At 41.1% G+C, this 22095-nt stretch overlaps 1 protein-coding gene across 1 annotated transcript in view; it reads right to left on the bottom strand.

Moving 5' to 3' along the window:
- The window catches only part of LOC129841404 (V-set and transmembrane domain-containing protein 2-like protein), an 84296-nt gene that overhangs the window by 8517 nt on the left and 53684 nt on the right, over positions 1 to 22095 (bottom strand). The window contains exon 2 of the mRNA XM_055909668.1: positions 5841 to 6007. Within this exon, the coding sequence (XP_055765643.1) occupies positions 5841 to 6007 (167 nt within the window). The remainder of the gene's footprint in view (positions 1 to 5840; positions 6008 to 22095) is intronic.

Raw genomic sequence — 22095 nt, 5'->3', positions numbered from 1 at the left:
GGTGGCACAGACGCTGTTTCTTCCTTTCCTACACTGAAATTACCCTTGCCTAATGATTGCGTCTGAAGCTGGGCTTGTAGCACAGCTATCATCGCCGTAAGGCGATCGTTCTCCTGTATATTATGAGTACAGCGACTGCAATTAAATGTCATGTTAATGTTACTACTTAGCTTCGGCTGTTGAAAGTACTGACGAACCATGTCCAGATAAAGCGTCCGGAGTGAAAAAGTTGAATGAGGGAAAAAAGTTGTGATGGAAAAACTAAAAATATAAACGGTAATTAAAAAGTAAAAAGAAAAAAACGTAAAGTTGTCAGCTAGCAAAGTAAGGTTGGCAACAAAACGCACAGCGACACGTCTGCAAATTCAAGAGGAAGTGACGTCAACCCAGGGGTTACATCCCTGACACCCTGTCTCTTTTGAAATTCTATACATTCGTTTATACTTGATTAAGCGTACATTTTCGTTAACTGTAATTTCGTTAGTTATGCTCCAACTTTCCCCCCATCTTGTGCCAACATCAGTTCTTTTTAAGTCTTGGTTCCAGTAGTTTATATTTCTTTCTAAGAGATTGTCAGTTGGATATGCTCTCTACAAGGTTTTGTACAGTATATCTTCCCTATCATATGAACATCCTTTTTTGACTCAAATAATTCCCTCAAGATTGCTCTGGTGTCCAAAGGATTTCAAATCGACATTTTGTTATATGTAACCTTTAAGTTGCATGTATTTGAATACTATATACATTGGTCAGTCCAAAATGCATTTTTTATTCTGTCATGGAGCTAAATGTATTTCCTGTTACCAAGTCATTTATGGTCTCTATGCCTTTAGTTTTCCATTTGGACCAATTTATTCTGAAAACCTATCTAAGGATTGTTCCATAAGGTTGTATTTTTAGGGAGTGATATTGGTTCTTGTAGAATATGTTTCATTTTCTTCCATATTAGTATAGTGTTCTTAACTATGAAGTTGTTAATGATCTTAGGGGCCTAGGTATGCATTATGCATCGAAACAGAGATTTGGAAAATCTATTCCTTCCTTTCTGCCAATTATAGTGTCTAGCATCACAGCAGGGGGTTTGAGTTTCCATAAGTTATAGTAGTCAACCTCCTCCCACAGTGCTAGTAAAATGCTAATCAGCAATTATGTATTATTTCCAATGCCAAGGTCTGCGGGTAATGTATTTCCTCTGCGTGCTATATTATAGACAAATGTGGATTCAGTCGATTCAGTTCTGTCAACAGTAATGAACATTGTCTCTTTGTATGGTAACAGTGTGTTAACAAAGTCCATGTGGGCTTAATGAATGTTTTTTACATTTTTTAAAAATGTATTTTATTTAATGTTTATTTTTATCAGTCATACTGAGACCAAGGTTTCCTTTACAGATGAGCCATGAATTACATAAATTACACATAACAAAATATAAATACAAAATGCATGCAAAAATGCAAGAAAAACACGGTCATAGAAAACAAACACATTCATCAGTAATAAGGTCCTCAATCAGCTTTCTGAATTGCCCTAAGAGGCACCAGAACATTAAATAAGATGTTCCACAAATAAGATGAACGAAAACTAAGAGCTGATTTATCTAACTCAATAGAGATCAAAGGAATTTCCAGAATTAGCCATCCCTGAGACCGGATGTGGTAACTCGAATGTCTAAAGTTTAGTAATGAAGTTAGGTACAGTGGGACTTTTTGTAAAAGGGCTTTAGGAATGAAAACTTAGCAATGCATCACTTTAAAAATGGGAATTGATGGAAATTATGTAAAAATGTACCACCAGCCACTTTAAACAATGCCACCTAATATAATGTTTACATACCCTACATTACACATCTCTTATGTATATGTATATACTGTCCTCTATATCATCTACTGCATCTTGCCATCTTATGTAATACATGGACCACTAGCCACTTTAAGCTATGCCACTTTATGTTTACATACCCTACAGTACTCATCTCATAGGTATATACCGTACTCTATACCATGTACTGCACCATTGCCTATGCCGTTCTGTACCATCACTCATTCATATATCTCTATGTACATATTCTTTATCCCTTTACACTTGCGTGTATAAGGTAGTAGTTGCGGAATTGTTAGGTTAGATTACTTGTTGTTATTACTGCATTGTCGGAACTAGAAGCACAAGCATTTCGCTACACTCGCATTAACATCTGCTAACCATGTGTATGTGACTAATAAATTTGATTTGATTTGATTTGATTTGACCTATGTGACATCAAAGAGGGCCAACCGACTTTCTGGTAGAGAATGCAGTGATGAGTACTAAAACTTTCACCCGTAATAAAGCGCAGTGCTCCATGATAAACTGCATCTAGCGGCGTTAATGAAGTGGCTGCTGTGTTCATATAGATGATGTCGCCATAGTCTAGGACCAATAGGAACGTCAACTGAATAATCTGCTTTCTACTATGTAGCGAGAGGCAAGACCTATTTCTATAGAAGAAGCCCATTTTTACTCGCAGCTTCTTAACTAACTCATCAACATGCTGTTTAAAAGACAGCTTTTCATCTATCCAGATGCCCAGATATTTGTAAGCATAGTGTCACGTATAAACCCTCTCCGGCCTCTAGGTCATCAGGCTGCTGATTATCCCGCACCATTGTCTTGCGCACCTGCGCCTCATGATACTCACCTGGACTCCATCACCTACTTGATTATCTTCCCTATATCTGTCACTCCCCTTGGTTCTTTCCTCAGGTGTTATTGACTCTGTTTTCATGTCGGTGCGTTTGTGGTTCGTGTTTATTTTATTTATTAAAACACTCACTCCCTGAACTTGCTTCCCGACTCTCAGCGCACTTGTTACAGAATAACACCTCATCTAAGGGAAGCAACAGGGAGTGTTTTTTAATTAAATTATTGACGAAGGGTCCGGGAACTGCTACAGGCCCTCAACCAGATCGCCAGGCTTCCCTGCCTCAGCCAGCTCATCAGGCTCTCATGCCTCAGCCAGATCGCCAGGCTCCCCTGCCTCAGCCGGATCGCCAGGCTCCCCTGCCTCAACCGATCTGTCAGGTTCCCGCGCCCCAGCTGACTCGACAGGTTCCTGTGACAGGTTTTCCTGGCGTGACAGGTTCTCACGCATCAGCAAGGGTGACCAGTCCGCTCCTGATCCCCGGATTAGTCCCCTTTGAGGGCGTCCTGCGGCTGGAGCCGTGCGTCAGGGAGGGGCTACTGTCACGTATATTCCCTCTCCGGCCTCAAGGTCATCAGGCTGCTGATTATCCCACACACCTGTCACCATTGTCTCGTGCACCTGCACCTCATGACACTCACCTCCATTTTATTTAATAAAACCCTCACTCCCTGAACTTGCTTCCCGACTCTCAGCACACTCGTTACACACAGACACAATCGATATGGATATATCCAAAGTACGTATGCTTAAATCAGACTTATTTTTCAGACTTATAACATATACTTAGTTTTACCTGCATTCAGTACTAATTTCAGCTCAATAAAGTTTTTATGTAATACAATGAAGGCGCACTGTAGTTCAGATAGAGCCTGGTCAACCGTGGGGACAATAGTATACACAACAGTATCATTGGCATACAAGTGCAGGTTACAATTTTGTACATAAGTCAATATTGTTAATGTAAAAAAGTACAGGACCCAGAATCAAACCCTGCAGGACACCTTTTGTAATATCCAGGAAACCTGATGTAACACCACTAGATATACAGTGCATTCGAAAAGTATTCAGATCCCTTGCCTTTTTTCCACATTTTCTTACCTTACAGCATTATTTTAAAATGTATTAAATGTTCCTCGTCAATCTACACACAATTCCACATAATGACAAAGTGAAAAAAGGTTTTTAGAAATGTTACATTTTATTTACATAAGTATTCAGACACTTTGCTGTTTCCATTGATTATGCTTTAGATGTTTTTACAACTTGATTGGAGTCTACTTGTGGTAAATTCAATTAGAGGAAACCTGGCACCATCCCTACAGTGAAGCATGGTGGTGGCAGCATCATGCTGTGGATATGTTTTTCAGCAGTATGGACTGGGAGACTATTCAGGATTGAGGGAAAAATGAACGGAGCAAAGTAAAGAGAGATCCTTGATGAAAACCTGCTCCAGAGCGCTCAGGACCTCAGACTGGGGCAAAGGTTCACCTTCCAACAGGACAATGACCCTAAGCGCACAGCCAGAACCCGGACTTGAACCTGATCAAACATTTCTGAAGAGACCTGAAAATAGCTGTGGAGCGACGCTCCCCATCCAACCTGACAGAGCTTGAGAGGATCTGCAGAGAAGAATGGAAGAAACTCCCCAAATACAGGTGTGCCAAGTTTGTAGCGTTATGCCCAAGAATGCTCAAGGCTGTAATCGCTGCCAAAGGTGCTTCAATAAAGTACTGAGTAAAGGGTCTGAAAATGTGTGTAAATAATGATATTTCAGTTCATTTAAAAAAACATACATTTGCAAAAATGTCTAAAAATCTGTTTTTGCTTTGTCATTATGGGGTATTGTGTGTAGATTGGTGAGGGGGAAAAAACTATTTTAGCAATTTTCGAATAAGGCTGTAACGCACCAAAAATCTTTTAATTCAAGGGGTCTAAACATTTTCAGAATGTACTGTACATTGAGTTTTATCTCTATAGTATTTTTTTACTAGTTACATGCAGCCTGGTCTAGGCCAATTGAGGAAAGCCTCTGAATTAGCAGTGAGTGATCAACAGTATCGACATCCTTTGACAAGTCAATGAAGAAGGCAGCTGTCACGTTTCTGACCTATTTCTGTTAGTTTGTTGTATGTGTTAGTTGGTCAGGACGTGAGTTTGGGTGGGCATTCTATGTTGTCTGTTTCTATGTTGGTTTAAGGGTTGCCTGGTATGGCTCTCAATTAGAGGCAGGTGTTTGGCGTTCCTCTAATTGAGAGTCATATTTAGGTAGGTTGTTTCACAGTGTTCGTTGTGGGTGGTTGTCTCCTGTGTCAGTGTTTGTCGCACCATACGGGACTGTTCGGTTTGTTTGTTTGTACATCGTTCTTTTTGTGTAGTCTATTTTTCCCTGTTCGTGCGTTCTTCGTGTTTTATGTAAGTTCGTATGGTTCAGGTCAGTCTACATCGTTTTGTTATTTTGTTAGTTAATTCAAGTATAGTTCGTTTTCTGTCTTCGTTGTTTTTGTCGTGTCTTTATTAAATCATGTCATTTCACAACGCTGCGCCTTGGTTCAATCACTACTCCTCCTCTTCGGTTGAAGAGGAGGAGGAACACCGTTACAGCAGCACAATGTTGCTTTTTATCCATACAGTTAACAACATCATTTATAACTGTGGATGCAGCAGAGACAGTTCTATGACCTGGTCTAAAACCCGACTGCTGTACATTTAGAATACATTTAAAAAGTAATAAATATCTTAGCTGAGAATTAATCAAATATGGATGATAATGATAATCAGATACAGGGCTACTCTTTTATGAAACAAGAAAATAACTCAAATGAATATTGTATGGACACTAGGAGGTTGGGAGGAGGTTATACACACACCGACACGTATCTCAAGTAGTGATTCGGGGCTCCATTTGTAACCTTTCAACAGACAAACCAGGGTTGACAGTTACTAATATTTAGTAGGTGGATCTACATTGTTTAATTGTGCTCATCAAGTCCTGAGCTAACACAACCACTGCTACTCTAACAGTAACTCGGATCATTGACTCACGTGTCACTCAAACACCCAATGGCCAAAAACATTCTCCTCTTAAAAGGCAAGTCCCGCCCTCCGACCGTACCGACCGTACCTCTCCCCGATCCTCCGACCTTTCCTCTCAGCGGCTCACCTGATTGGAGGTCCAGGCGGGCTTCTCTGGCCAGTCTCTGTGGTTCTTCATGTACCACCACTGGATCTCCAGGGAGTAGGAGGGCCCCGCCCCCCGGAATGAACAGGCCATCTCCACATCCTGACCGCTATGCGTTGTGGTGTCATGAGGGACCTCCGTGAAGACAGCTGAGTGGAGAAAGAGTGAAGAGACTGAGCATTTATACAACCGAAAAGTGAACAGAAAAAGTGACCAACCAGGGGTGGCACTGGAAACAAAAGTTATACATCTGTGCCTTTAAATCACAAAAAGGGTCAAAAATCCCTGTCTGTGAAACCTTAGCAAAATAATTGCTAAAGAACAGTAACACGAAAAATAGTGTTTCTTATTGGACATCTTCAGGTAGTCCCTCCCTGTTTCAGTCGTTTGTTTCCCATTTGGCAACTAATGAATACCACCCAGCTTTGCTGTGGGCTTTTTTGTTTTCTTGATCATTCAGAGGGCCAAAGTAGCCTGGGACATCTCTCAAACAAAGACATCACTCCCTCATATCCCCTATCCCCACACATCCAGTTATTAGACCATCCCTTAGATGCTCCCTTAAAACACATGGCTAATTCATGGACTAATCATCCTTTATAACTTCACCGCCACAAAGGCTTCCTCCACCAAGAGCTTCAGTCTTATAGACAAGTCTTTGAAAGATAAGGTAGCCACTGGTATTCTGTTGAAGCGATGTGTTGTTGTTTAAGATGCACCATCTGCTATGCGGATAAAACTTCAGCAAGAAACAACAGGCGGATGAAGATAATTAAGTTGAAGGGCACTTTGGGGATTTTGGAGGGGATTTGCTTGTATGCTGTTGGGAGATGTTTTGTGTGTCAGTAAATTCTTAAAGACATTACAGATGTTTCAGACAAATGCAACTCGACTGGCTCATCTAATTGCCTTTTGAGTCATGCTTTTTAATGATGTTGTCCTTTATGTAACGAGAAGCATGTGTACAAAATGTATCACAATAAATAACTTCAACAGATGTGGATAGTACGATTGTGAAAATCTGTGTCTTATCTAAGTGATTTATCCCTGAAAAGATGTACCCCTATGGATAAATAATTTAAAGTGTTGTAGGCATTTCTGTGTCCATTACATTTCGCAATCCTTCCTGACTGTCTATTGTTTTCCCATCTCTCCTGCAGCGACCCCTTGTGTATAGAACGTGCAAAGAAACATTACACCTGTCACACAGCAGCCTTTGTCTTGTGTTGTGATCAAATATTGTCCCAACATCCCTGCACGACAAAAGCTTAGAGAACACAATACACATTATCACCGTATCATGCCTCTATTAAATCAAGGTATATTCCAGGGGTCTCCAAATCCCATTCATGGTGTGCAGGCGTTTGCTTCAGCCTAGCATTAACACCCCTGTTTCAAATAATCAACTAATCATGATCTTCAATCTGGACCATGCTAAGTTAAATCAGGTGTGGCAGTCCTGGGCTGGAACGAAAGCCTGCATCCCCAGTAGCTCTTCAGGACAATGACAACTGGTTCATTTCGTTCACATCGATCATTTTGATCTATCTTCATTTGATCTATCATCACACTAATGATGGTGGTTAATAACGTGTGGTGAAACTAGATGTATGTTCAGTACATTCAGTTCCTGCTCTACACAGCGTAGAAGCCTGAGGTCGTGTGTGATTGTACATTCATCACACCCCATTGAGTCTCACATTTTTTACAATAAAGAGCTCTCTCTCTTGCTCACTCTCTCTCCATATTGATTTTATATGACTATGTACTTACAGTGGTGAGTTATTTTGGGAGTAAGTGCTTTGTCCTGTACAAGTGGGTTTCTCCTATTTGTTTATTTATTATTCTTGCACAAATATTGTTTCTCAATTAACAGATCATGCAGAGTAGTTCCAAGACAATTACATTGTGCACAGGATACGAACGATAGCTAAAAGTATGCATACAAGATGGAATGAAAACCACATGGTTAAAATGTATTTTAAATGATTATACATCTGCCCATTTACCCAGGGATAATCAACTACTACCTCTTCTTGGTGAGGGCAAATGCTAAATATGTTAACCTCTAACGAGCCTCTACCCCGGATCCGGGAGCACTCCCCCCCCCCCCCCACACTGATTAGCATCGCTAGCATAGCGTCACAATTAAATAGTAGCATCTAAATATCATTAAATCACAAGTCCAAGACACCTAATGAAAGATACAGATCTTGTGAATAAGGCCACCATTTCAGATTTTTAAAATGTTTTACAGGGAAGACACAATATGTAAATCTATTAGCTAAACACGTTAGCAAAAATCACAATTTTTCTTTGTCCACCATTTTCTCTCAACACCAGTAGCTATCACCAATTCGGCTAAACTAAGATATTGATAGCCACTAACCAAGAAAAAACCTCATCAGATGACAGTCTGATAACATATTTATGGTATAGGATAGGTTTTGTTAGAAAAATGTGCATATTTCAGGTATAAATCATAGTTTGCCATTGCAGCCAGCATCACAGATCTCACCAAAGCTCCTAGAATTACTACAGACAGCAACGTGTATTACCAATTTACTCATCATAAAACATTTCTTAAAAATACACAGCACATAGCAATGGACAGACACAGATCTTGTGAATTCAGACAACATTTCAGATTTTCTTAGTGTTTTACGGCGAAAACAAAATAGCATACCACATACGCAAACGTTACCTGAGCACTAATTCTAGCCAAAGAGAGCGATATCATATCATCGCTAAAATATATACATTTTTTCACTAACCTTCTCAGAATTCTTCAGATAACACTCCTGTAACATCATATTACAACATACATATACAGTTTGTTCGAAAATGTGCATATTTAGCCATAAAAAAACGTGGTTATACAATGAAAATAGTAGCAAAACAAGCCTGGAAATGTCGGTCGCCATCTTTGAGTGATCTAGTTTAATCAATAGCTAATCATATACTTGACTAAAAAATACAGGGTTGACAGGAATCGAAAGACAAATTAGTTCTTAACCTGTTGGGGATGGGGGCGCTGTTTAGACTATTTATGCTAATTGGGTAATTTTTGAAACGGCTTCCCACAAAATCCTTGATCGTACAATATGCATATTATTATTATTATTGGATAGAAAACAGTCTATAGTTTCTATAGGAGTTGAAATTTTGTCTCTAAGTGGAACAGAGCCCATTCTACAGCAATTTCCCTGACATGGAGTCAGATTTGAGAAATGTTGGCCACTGTTCTGAAGTCAGTTAAAAGGGCACTGTCATTGCTATGACTATACGGACACTTCTTACGTCTTCCCCTGGATGCCTTTACGTGATGACGATTCCAATGGGGTCGATTGCGCGTTCACAGGCCCTATAAATTAAAAAACCCTGTAGCTAGCAAGTCTTTCCTTGCTGCGTAACGCGCGTGCTGGACACCGACCCGCTCCTGTTCCAAGCGTTAGTTTAGCCTGTTATATTTCTCCGGTCATCTTTTCACTCGTTATAGGAGTTAAAAACATCATAAGGTAGTTAATTTAAAGCGTTTTATAGCAATTTATATCCGTTTAGTGCGATTTTGGGACATTTATTTTTGAAACGATGTGAATAGCTGGGCACGCTTTTCAGTTCATCCCGAACGCAGTTGGCATTTCCACATGGCAAGAGGACAGCTTTCCACCAAAAGACGATTACTCCCAAGAAAGGATCCTTTGCCCAAGATACTGATGGAAGAACAGCTCAAGGTAGGACATTTTTATTATGATAAATCGTGTTTCTGTCGAAACATTTTAGTGGCTTAGGACGCCATGTTTTTTGACGTAGCTTCGCTTGGCGCAAACTGTATTGAAAAGTAAGGATAAATTAAAAAATGTAATTCCGCAATTGTATTAAGAATTAAATTGTCTATCAATCCCTGTCCACCCTATATTTTTTAGTCACGTTTATGAGTATTTATGTATAAGAGTAGATCACTGTCTAAGTGGCGCAAGGACATTTTCTGACCAGATTGTCTACATTTCACATTGTCTAACCATGATTTTGGTGGCTAAATATAAACATTTGCGATCAAACTCTATATGGATTGTGTAATATGATGTTACAGGAGTGTCATCGGAAGAATTCTGAGAAGGTTAGTGAAAAAATTAATATCTTTTGGCGATGTTGACTTTTATCGCTCACTTTGGCTAGAATCAATGCTGGGCTGCTATGTGCTATGTGCTATGCTAATATAACGATTTATTGTGTTTTCGCTGTAAGACACTTAGAAAATCTGAAACATTGTCTGTATTCACAGGATCTGTGTCTTTCGATTCGTGTATGCTGTGTATTTTTACGAAATGTTTGATGATTAGTAAGCAGGTAAACACGTTGCTCTAAGTAGTTTTTCTATTCCATTTGTGACGGTGGGTGCAATTGTAACCTATGCCATCTACCTGAAATATGCACTTTTTTCTAACAAAACCTATCCCATACCATAAATATGTTATCAGACTGTCATCTAATGAGTTTTTTTGTTGGTTAGGGGCTATAAATATCTTAGTTTAGCCGAATTGGTGATGGCTACTGGTGTTGGTGGACAAATAAAAGATGGTGGATTATGCTAATGTGTTTTTAGGTAATAGATGTACATCTTTACATATTGTGTCTTCCCTGTAAAACATTTTAAAAATCGGACATGTTGACTGGATTCACAAGATCTGTGTCTTTCATTAGCTGTATTGGACTTTAATGTGTGAAAGTTAAATATTTAAAAAAAATATTTTTTTTGAATTTCGCGGCACTGGTTTTTCAGTGGGGGGGGGGGGGGGGGGGGGGTGTGCCGCTAGCGCCACGCTGATCCTAGACAGGTTAATGCAATCGCTGATTTACATTTTTTAAATTATCCTTACTTTTCAATACAGGTTGCGCCAAGCGAAGCTATACAAAACAAAATGGCGGCGTAAGCTTTAACATTTTTCGACAGAAACACGATTTATCATCATAAATTGTTCTTACTGTGAGCTGTTCTTCCATCAGAATCTTGGGCAAAGAATCCTTTCTTGGGTCTAATCTTCTTTTGGTCGAAAGATGTCCACTTGTCCGTCGAAATGCCCACTAACGTACGACCGGGACCCCGAAATGTGCCCAGCGCGTCAAAGTGCACAACAAAGCAATGCCTCAAAATCGCACTAAAAGGATATAAATTGCTATACAACGGTTCAAATTAACTACCTTATGATGCTGTTAACACCTATAACGGGTAAAAACATGACCGGAGAAATATTACTGGCTACACTAATGCTTGGAAAAAGAGCAGGGCGGTGTCCGGCGCAGCTGGAAAAGAGTTCCTACCTACACGTTTTTTTGTTTTATAGTGGCTGTGATTACGCAATCGATACCATTCAAAGCGTCATCACGTAAAGGCATCCAGGGGAAGACGTAAGCAGTGTCTGTATCCTCATAGCATTCACAGTGGCCTTTAAACTGACTCCAGATCAGGGGCCAAAATGTGTGAAATCTGACTCCATGTCAGGGAAATTGCTGTAGAATGAGTTCTGTTCCACTCAGAGACAAAATTCCAACGGCTATAGAAACTAGAGAGTGTTTTCTATCCAATAATAGTAATAATATGCATATTGTACGAGCAAGAATTGAGTAGGAAGCCGTTTAATCTGTAATGCAAATTATGCTAATGAGAAAACAGCACCCCCTATAGTCGCAAGAAGTTAAAGGTACATAAACACTGCTGTACTTCAGCAGCCAAATGCTTTAACCTTGAGAGGAAAGGCTGTGTTCTGAATTCCCTGCGTCTAGAACTATAACCGTACGGGGTCCATCTCATAAACACCTGAGTGGTATACCACGAAGCAAGCTAGATCTAATCAGAGCGGACTACAGCAAAATGCTGCTAAATGAGCGGAAAAGTAAGAATTTGAGCAGGATGGAGGACAAGAAGAAAAATAATGACCGTGATGACTAATGCGTAGTTAAGACGAGCTAAAAAAAGATGGCGGAAAATCGGAAGCAGATCTCCAAAAAGGAAACCTACATCTCCGGTTTATACACCTCCTGTTTTTCGTGAATAATAAAATAAAACGAGTAAGTAAGGGTAAGGGTGAGTCGAAGAGTGGAGAAATAGCGGAGGGTCTGGAAGGTGCAGCTGCTGCTGTGCCTGAGAATGGTGGGAAGGAAGAAAGTTGGGAACTGAAAACTTGCGACCTGGAGTACGGTTCAAAGGAAAAGTTGACCATGAAAAGCGGACCCGTACGAGGTATCGTAAGCCATTTCGATCTATGGTGTCCACAGATCGATTTATAAACGAGAAGGGTCAACATTTGGGCACTCAAATCATCATAAAAGCATAACCTATCGTATACCCGACTGTAATTGATAGCACACAACAAACCATCTAACATGTGATTTCGCATTAGAGACAAAATAGTCTTATAGGCCTATGTAAATCCATGACTCTTGCATTTAACATGCAACTCACATAGACCTACACATAGTAAACCATATGCCGGTAATTAATAGACTATGAGGCTGGAACATAATGCCCTATAACAGTAATAATCCCAATAGGCTTGGCAACATCTCACTGGCTCAGCGACCAGGAGATAGTAGGCTAGGCTCAGGGACCAGAAGATAGTAGGCTATGCTAGGCTCAGGAGATAGTAGGCTAGGCTCAGGGACCAGGAGATAGTACGTTAGGCTCAGGGACCAGAAGATAGTAGGCTTGTCTCAGGGACCAGGAGATAGTAGGCTATGCTAGGCTCAGGAGATAGTAGGCTAGGCTAGGCTCAGGGACCAGGAGATAGTAGGCTAGGCTAGGTTCAGGGACCAGGAGATAGTAGGCTAGGCTCAGGGACCAGGAGGTAGTAGGTTAGGCTCAGGGACCAGGGGATAGTGACGAGGCGGCCACAAATGTAACCATTTAACACTAGGAGAGCAGAGAGCGTCATATTGACTCAAAACACATGCACTTTTTATTACCCTGTCATTTTTAAAGTTATGTCCCACTCGTCCTTGACTTTTGCTAAACACGTCTAACACGCTATTGTTGTTAGAATCTTAATAACAAACATAATATGTGTTCTAAGCAGTTTTATGAGGACATATCAATGTTTCCCCCCTGCCTGTCAGGCAGCTGCAGCTAATGACGGCCCATTGAAACAAAATCTAAACTACATCGAAACTAATAAACTAATAACTAATAATAGAGTTAGCCTAAAGACAACATTAAATTGACTATAGTCCAAATGGGTAAGAATATGATCAATTGTTAGATTGTATATGAATCATCTGATAAACAGCGCAGTTTGGAATGGAACAACAGAGGCAGGGAAATGAAATGGAGTGCCAAAAAGTTACTTCTCTTACAGTGTCACAAGCAGGTAAGACGTTTTGATGTCTATATAGTATCAGAAAGAGCAGATTCTGCAGTTTCCAAATCACCTATGCTTGCCAAGCAACTCTGACAAATGAGCTATATTTCAAAATCTAACTTTTGGGGGCAGAATGACTGCTGTTACATCTGCTCCCCACATGCACTCCAACACTCAAAGCACAGTAATATATTTAAACTCAAAATATGACATTCTGTTCGTTTGAAATGAATTTTTAATTCATAAATTAATTCCTTAAGACCTGCCCTTAACAAATTAATAATGAATGGTCCTTGCGATGTTGTTTATTTAATGGATTTTAACACTTGAATTGTGGTGTTTTAGTGTTTATTATTTTGCACATATAGCCTACAGTTGCATAAACGAATGAAAATGCTATTGTGTTCATTGAAATACATTTTCTTTCGGGGGGGAGGTTCAGCACAGACTGACTGACTGAGCTCCCACAAGTCTGTCCTCGACGCTCCACTGCTCGCGGCCAGGGAGCAGCCTCATTTGTGAGAAGGAGAGAGAGAGAGGGACAGAGGGCGACGAGAGAGGGAATGTCAAGCAGGTCTGTCTTGTCAACTAGCGTAGACCATTGTAAAATGAGAGGGCTATCTGTCTTTCTCGTAGTAAAATGTGTCCCAGTGAACAAGCAACATGCCTCTGCCCACTGGGGTGTGGTTTATGGAGCACAAGTTATTTCATCACACCGGTACTGTCTTTAAATTTATTTCACCGGCACATGCGCAAAACCAAGTAAACACCTGTAGATTTTGGTTACATGCATGGTTTTTTCGGCGTCGATAGTAGGTCTAGGACCACGAGGAATCATGGTGGAAGTGGATGTCAAATTTGAAACGAGAAGTGCAGAGTTGGAGAAGATGAATAGACAACAGTAGTAGTCGAAGAATGGAATGAAAAAGAAGAAGGTGTCGATAATGGAAGGGTATGATAAGTGTATGTCGTACAAGGGGTCATTTCTTATTGGGATGCAATTTTTTTAACAAGGATGTTTATCTGGGAGATCCATCTGGGGTCATGAAGACGGTGAATCGTTTGCCTGGAAAAGTGAAATCAATCCGAGTGACCAGGAGCGGGCTTGTCCTAATAATTAATTATGTGCCCGAGGAATAGAGGACGAGGACAGCGGGCCTCACAAGAATCGTGTCATCTGAAGTATCGCGCTTCGAACTCCGGAGTTGAGCATCTGTTAAGGAAGTCATCCCAGGGGTGTCGACGGAAGTTAAGGCGGAAAACCTTGCATCGTGAATCCCAGGTGTGGTTAGTGCTCATCGCTTGACCCGCATGGTAGATGGAGAAAAGGAAGAAAGCATGTCAGTTATATCATTTTTGATAGTGAGCACTTAGGGTATATGAGGTAAGAGCATTTGTCTCAAAACCACTACAATGTAAAAACTGTAAAGGATTTGGCCATGTTTCAAGTGTGTGCAGACGAGGGGAGTGTACACAAATCGGAGTGAAGAACGGCCGTGTTGCAATTGTGGTGGGGATCATGACCCAGAGTTTGTGGAGTGCCCTATAAGGGTGAAAGAGGTTGAGGTGGCCAAAGATTGGGCGGGCAATTAAAAGAATTGATAGAACAAGTGACACTTGGGTTGAGGAGATGGTAGTGGATGCACTACAGCCCATAATGAATATTTGTCAACCAAGAGAACATGACAACATGTAAAGAATGTGGAATTTTTTGGTTACATTTTTTGTTTCGTTTATGTTTTTTGGAATATATTATGTTATCACCCTTCCCCTTTTACACCTTTTTTGGCATTAAAGCTTCCCAGTTTTCACCCCACCAAGTAGGTGGCTGCAATAGACCATAATATGATGTAGTCCCCCGTAAAACCACACAGAAGAAGGTCAGATGCATGTGTCATGTGCATGTACTTCCCTCTTGTGCACAAGACCAACTGAAGGACCAATGCAACTGACAATCACAGACCATGGGTGTATCTCAATAGTCTTGAGATGACATCCTTTACTCATCTCATCTCCTTCATCTTCACACTGATCTGAAAGGAGTCGAAATCAAATCAAATCTAATTTTATTGGTCACCTACACATATTTAGCAGATGTTATCGCGGGTGTAGCGAAATGCTTGTGTTCCTAGCTCCAACAGTGCAGCAGTATCTAACAGTGCAGTAGTATCTAAACATGATTCACAACAATACAAACAAATCCAAAAGTAAAAGAATGTAATAAAAAAATATATAAATATAAGATCGAGCAATGTTGGAGTTGCATTGACTAAAATACAGTAGAATAGAATACAGTATGTAAATATTATTTAAACCTAATCAAAGTGACTAGTGTTATACTATTAAAGTGTCCAGGGATTCCAATTCTATGTATATAGAGCAGAAGCCTCTAAGGTGCAGGGTTGCGTAACCGGGTGGAAGCCGGCTAGTGATGGCTATTTCACAGTCTGATGGCCTTAAGATAGAAGCAGTTTTTCAGTCTCTTGATCCCAGCTTTTATGCACCTGTACTGACCTCGCCTTCTGGATGATAGCGGGGTGAACAGGCCGTGGCTAGGGTAGTTGATGCACCTACAGGTGCTGTAGGTGTCCTGGAGGGCAGGTAGTTTGCCCCCGGTGATATGTTGGGCACCATCCTCTTGAGAGCCCTGCGGTTGCGGGAGGTGCAGTTGACGTACCAAGCGGTGATACAGCCCGACAGGATGCTCTCAATTGTGCATCTGTAAAAGTTTGTGAGGGTTTTCAAATCAAATCAAACTTTAGTTATCACATGCGCCCGAATACAACAAGTTTAGATCTTACCGTGAAATGCTTACTTACAAGCCCTTAACCAACAGTGCAATTCAAGAAGAGTTAAGAAAACATTTACCAAATAAACATAAATAATAAAAAGTAACATAACAATAACGAGTCTATATACAGGGGGTACCGGTACCGAGTCAGTGTGCGGGGGTACATGTTAGAGGTCATTTGTACATGTAGGTAGGGGTGAAGTGACTATGCATAGATAATAAACATCAAGTAGCAGCGGTGTACAAAAGAAATGGGGGGGTGTCAATGTAATAGTCCGGCGGCCATTTGATTAACAATTCAGCAGTCTTATGGCTTGGGGGTAGAAGCTGTTAAGGTGCCTTTTGGTACTAGACTTGGCGCTCCGGTACCGCTTGCTGTGCGGTAGCAGAGAAAACAGTCTATGACTTGGGTGACTGGAGTTTCTGACAATTTCGTGGGCTTTCCTCTGACACCACCTATTATATAGATCCTGGATTGCAGGAAGCTTGGCCCCAGTGATGTACTTTGCCATAAGCACTACCCTCTGCGGCGCCTTAAGGTCAGATGCCGAGCAGTTGCCATACCAGGCGGTGATGCAACCGGTCAGGATGCTCTCAATGGTGCAGCTGTAGAACTTTTTGAGGATCTGGGGACCCATGCCAAATATTTTCAGTCTCCTGAGGGGGACTGTCTTGGAGCATTTGGACCATGACAGATCGTTGGTGATGTGGACACCAAGGAACTTGAAACTCTCGACCCGCTCCACTACAGACCCGTAGATGTTAATGCAACAATGGTGGACATCTTGAAGCAATTGGGGACAGCAGACTGGGATAGGGAGAGATTGAATTTGTCCGTAAATACTCCAGCCAGCTGGTCTGCGTATGCTCTGAGGACACGGCTAGGGATGCCGTCTGGGCTGGCAGCCTTGCGAGGGTTAACACACTTAAATGTCTTACTCATGCTGGCCACGGAGAAGGAGAGCCCACAGTCCTTGGTAGCGGGCTGCGTCGGTGGCACTCTGTTATCATCAAAGCAGACGAAGAAGGTGTTTAGCTTGTCCGGAAGCAAGACATCGGTGTCCGCGACGTGGCTGGTTTTCCCTTTGTAGTCCATGATTGTCTGTCGACCCAGCCACATACGTCTCATGTCTAAGCCGTTAAATTGCGACTCCACTTTGTCTCTGTACTGACGTGTCTGTTTGATTGCCTTATGGAAGGAATAACTACACTGTTCATTTTCGGCCATACTTCCAGTCACCTTGCCATGGTTACATACGGTGGTTCGCGCTTTCAGTTTTGCGCGAATGCTGCCATCTATCCACATTTTCTGGTTTGGGTAGATTTTAATAGTCACAAAACATCTCCTATACACTTCCTGATGAACGTGTTTTCGTTGATGTTATTCTCAGAGGCTACCTGGAATATATCACAGTCCGCGTGATCAAAACAATCTATAAACATGGATTCCGATTGGTCAGACCAGCATTGAATAGACCTTAGCACGGGTACTTCCTGTTTGAATTTCTGCCTATAGGAAGGGAGGAGCAAAATGGAATCGTGATCAAATTTGTGGAAGGGAGGGCGGGGGAGGTCCTTGTAGGAATTTCGAAAAGTTGAGTAGCAGGGATCCAATGTTTTACCAGCGCGAGTACTACAGTCAATGTGTTGGTAGAACTTCGGTAGCATTTTCCTCACATTTGCTTTGTTAAAAATAAATAAATACGGCCTCAGGATTTGTGGTTTCCAGATTGCATAAAGTCCAGCGTAGTTCTTTGATGGCCGTCATGGTATCGGCTTGAGGGCTGGGACTATAACCAAAGAGAATTCTTTTGATTTGATTGTGAGGTATTCTAGGTCGGGTGAACAAAAGGACTTCAGTTTCTGTTTGTTATCACAATCACACCAAGTGTGGTTAATCATGAAACATACACCATCGCCTTTCTTCTTCCCGGAGAGTTCTTAATTCCTGTCTGCACAATGTACTGAGAACCAAGATGGCTGAATGGACGGAAACAGTATATCTCGAGAGAACCATGTTTCCGTGAAACAGAGTATGTTACAATCCCTGATGTCTTTGGAAGGAGATCCTCGCCCTGAGCTCGTTTACTTTATTATCCAAAGACTGAGCGTTAGCAATTATTGTACTCCGAAGTGGTGGACAGTGTGCACGCCTCCTGAGTCGGACTAGAGGTCCACTCAAAATAGCTCTTCTCCGCCAGTGGTGTTTTGGAGCAGCCTCTGGAATAAGTTAAATTGCCCTGGGGGGTACGAACAAAGGATCCAATTCGGGAAAGTCGTATTCTTGGTCGTAATGCTGGTGAGTTACCGCCGCTCTGATATTCAAAAGTTATTTCCGGCTGTATGTGATAACACCAAAAAAATCTGGGCTAATAATGTAAGAAATAACAAAAAAATAAAAATGAAGCTAGAAGCAGAGCTGCCATATCTGTCAGCGCAAATCTTACATGTGGAAACCAATACTCCACTTTATACCGCTGAGATAAACCCAACAACACTTAAGGTGGGCAATGGTCATGGTACATGCTACATTATAAAACTGGCTGAAAACTGCACACATGTAATTTAAGGGTGCCTACACACACTTGAAATGCTCCAAAGGGTATATTACACCGAACAGAAAGTGACCCGAACATTGACCTTCCATTGAATCATGAACAGTGTGAAGGCATCCACCGTCCTTTTATAAAAGTGGTTTATTGGAACATCCAAATTAAAGTGTGGCATACCCAAGATAGCAACAGTGCTTGAGGCAGTCTACTGACAACAGCATACACCGGACAGTTGTTAGCTCATATTATCTAACGTAAAAGAAGCTAAACACGACCACAAATAAATAGGTGAAGGATAGTGGTTGACAGAGAGAAAATGAACAAAAAGGATCACAGTGAAGTTATGAGAATTATGTTTTTTTGAACAATGAACTACAGCTTTGGTTTGTGATCACTTTCATATGGGCATACAGCTTGAGAAGAGCCGTGAAAGAGAGTGAGCAGACAGTGAAGTCTAATTTTGACAAACTGCCTTTGCTGCCCACAGTCTTCCGTATCCATAGCCTAACAGATGGAACCCTAAAGAAAAGCAAAGTCATCTCAAGGACAGCGATATGCAGGGAGTCCTGTATGAGGCTTAGATTTGGGATTCCACACCACAGTAGGATGGTCTTCGACATTTCCACGTAACAAAATCCCCATGAGCACTAGCGAGAAGTTCATAGGAGCACATAAAATGAAAGATAAGATTCTATATTTTTGAGAAATTAAGGCATATACATTATTCAACCATTTTCCATCCTAAAAATGTGGAATAAGCAAAGACTTTGATTCTGGTATCAGATGAAAAAGCAGTCTTAGAAAATATTTAGCATAAAAAGTCTTAAAAGCTATTAACAAAACATGAAAACACATTCATGTTGAATTAAAGACCCTGACAAATAATATCAACATTTATATTTAGATTTGCAGAAATTATTTGCCTTCTAAATTTAAGAAATAATTGTCATTCTGTTACAAAAAACCCACCTATCTTTAAGATATTTTCTTATTTCTCTCCTTCATGAGGAGGGAAGATTATGACATTTCACAGAAGTAACTGTGGTCGCAGGATTACAAGATTATGTTATATTTATGCACCAAATGGTTGTTTCGATAAATCTCACCAGATTGGGTCTGCTGAAGGATCGGGACCATTTCCTGATCCTGTGACTCTGCGATGAGGTTAACAGTGTGATAAGGGAAGTATAGGCTAAATGGAAAAACACTTTCAACAGAATGTGATGTTATTTTTATTTCAAAGACGTGCTTTAGAGATTTGCATTAAGAATATTGGATTGTAGTAATAATGTGTCATACAGTAGATCATTTGTTTGGATTTCCTGAATCAAAGATGCACTGGACTGAATTATTGTTCTGATCTGTCCTTTCTCAAGGTTATGGTGGAGATGTTATCTAAATGTGCGGGAGGGGTAATTTTACCAAATGGTGTGGACCTCCTCTAACCACCTCAAAACCTCCTCTAACCAGCTGAAGAAATGGTGTTCACTACGGCCCTGTCCTGCACCACCTCTATCGAGTGACCTGAGTCCGAACCTAACAATCGGTGTACAGCAACCAGTTGAAGATATCAACTGCCTTTTCTCTCAGGAATACAACAGAAGTCCACATGGAGTGAGCATGGGGAGAGATCCGTTCCAAAACTTCTCTCATATTGCTCGTATACTGGTAGGCAAATAGACAAGACATAGTAGGAGGTGTGGTGGGGTTCAGGTGAGACATTGAAATTGGGACATTGTCATCGGCCATCCACTTTGAACTGTAAAGCTATCTGCAGAAGTAAAAAATAAGAAATGCCACAAGATTGAGTGCCGGGAAAAAGGAGGGGATTGATCACCACTGCCCGTAATTGATTGAAATTTTTGTTATGTTAATCGCAGCAATTAATGTATTATGGATTGATTGTTGTTATGATTATTGTGACATAGGTAAAGAAGTTGTTGTGTACTGAAAATGTTGACCAATGACTATTCTCAGCATTGGTGAACGGAGAGGTGAACTCTCGTCCTGAGAGTAAAATTGATCCTAATCTATTGGATTTATATCCGTTGACAAATTGTAATTTTTGATAATGATAATACTCAGGAACTATAGCAGGTTCTTGCTAATGGCACATAGAGTCCATAGGCGATGCCTTATACATGGTGGAATCATGATACTTGTCCCAGGGCATGTTCATTAGGCACTAACCCTGAATAAATGTTTTTTTTTTAACCGTGTAATTCTGCTTTTAAGTTGAGAGAATTCTCAAAATGGGGGAATGTGGTAGCAGGATTACAATATAATGTTATATTTATGCACCAAATGGTTGTTTTATTTATTAGAATAAGGTTCTGAGTTAACTGAGAGGAGTCTTTATGGAGCTTGGGCTGGCAACTGATTAAGTGATGGCTTGGTGATAAAAAAAAACCTACAGCTGGCATTCCATAGCTCAGATGTGGTGGGAGTCACAGAGATAGAGATAGCCTGGAGGAACAGAACAAAGGCCTCAGTATTCCTAATTATCCTGGCAGATGACCACAGGATGAACCCAAAGTGGCTTATGTTGCCCGCAATCTATGTGGAAGGGGTTGAACCAGCTATGACTGAGCAATCTTGGCAACAGGTATTTAAGGAACAGCATGGTCTGTAAAGGGTAGGCAAGACTGTTGGGTCGGCGGTTTCATTATTGCAATGATTAATTGACATTGAATAAAGATTATTGTTTGAAGAAATGACAAAGTCTCTCTCAAATGAATATAATATTCCACCACATAACAAGATAGATATACCAATTAGTTATAGTGTTTTTACTGATAAAAATTTGGTTTAAGATTTAAGTGATTAAAACGCGTCATTCTGTTACCAAATCTGTAACAGACTAACCCAAAAATCTGAATGACTTCTGTTAAGGACCCTAGCACTAAACACCTCCCTCTGCAACTGGATCCTGGACTTCCTGACCAGCCCCCCAGGTGGTAAGGGTAGGCAACAACACATCCACCACACTTATCCTCAACACGGGGGCCCCTCAGGGGTGCATGCTCAGGCCCGTCCTGTACTCCCTGTTCACTCATGACTGCATGGCCATGGCACAACTCCAACACCATCTTTAAGTTTGCCAATGACACAACAGTGGTAGGCCTGATCACCGACTACGATGAGACAGCCTATAGGTAGGTGGTCAGAGACCTGGACGTGTGGTGCCGGGACAACAAGCTCTCCCTCAACATGATCAAGACAAAGGAGATGATTGTGGACTACAGGAAAAAGAGGACCGAGCACACCCCCATTCTCATCGATGGGGCTGTAGTGGAGCAGGTTGAAAGCTTCAAGATCCTTGGTGTCCACATCCCCAACAAATTATCATGGTCCATACACACCTAGAAAGTCGTGAAGAGGGCACGACAACGCCTACTCAGACGACTGAAAAGATTTGTCATGGGTCCTCAGATCCTCAAAAAGTTCTACAGCTGCACCATTGAGAGCATCCTGACTGGTTGCATCACTGCCTGTTATGTCAACTGCTCGGCCTCCGACCGCAAGGCAATGCAGAGGGT

Source organism: Salvelinus fontinalis, chromosome 3, assembly GCF_029448725.1.
Source record: "Salvelinus fontinalis isolate EN_2023a chromosome 3, ASM2944872v1, whole genome shotgun sequence".
Classification (NCBI taxonomy): domain Eukaryota; kingdom Metazoa; phylum Chordata; class Actinopteri; order Salmoniformes; family Salmonidae; genus Salvelinus; species Salvelinus fontinalis.
The sequence above is the reverse complement of the archived record's forward strand: the minus strand, read 5'-3'. Positions and strand labels throughout refer to the sequence as shown.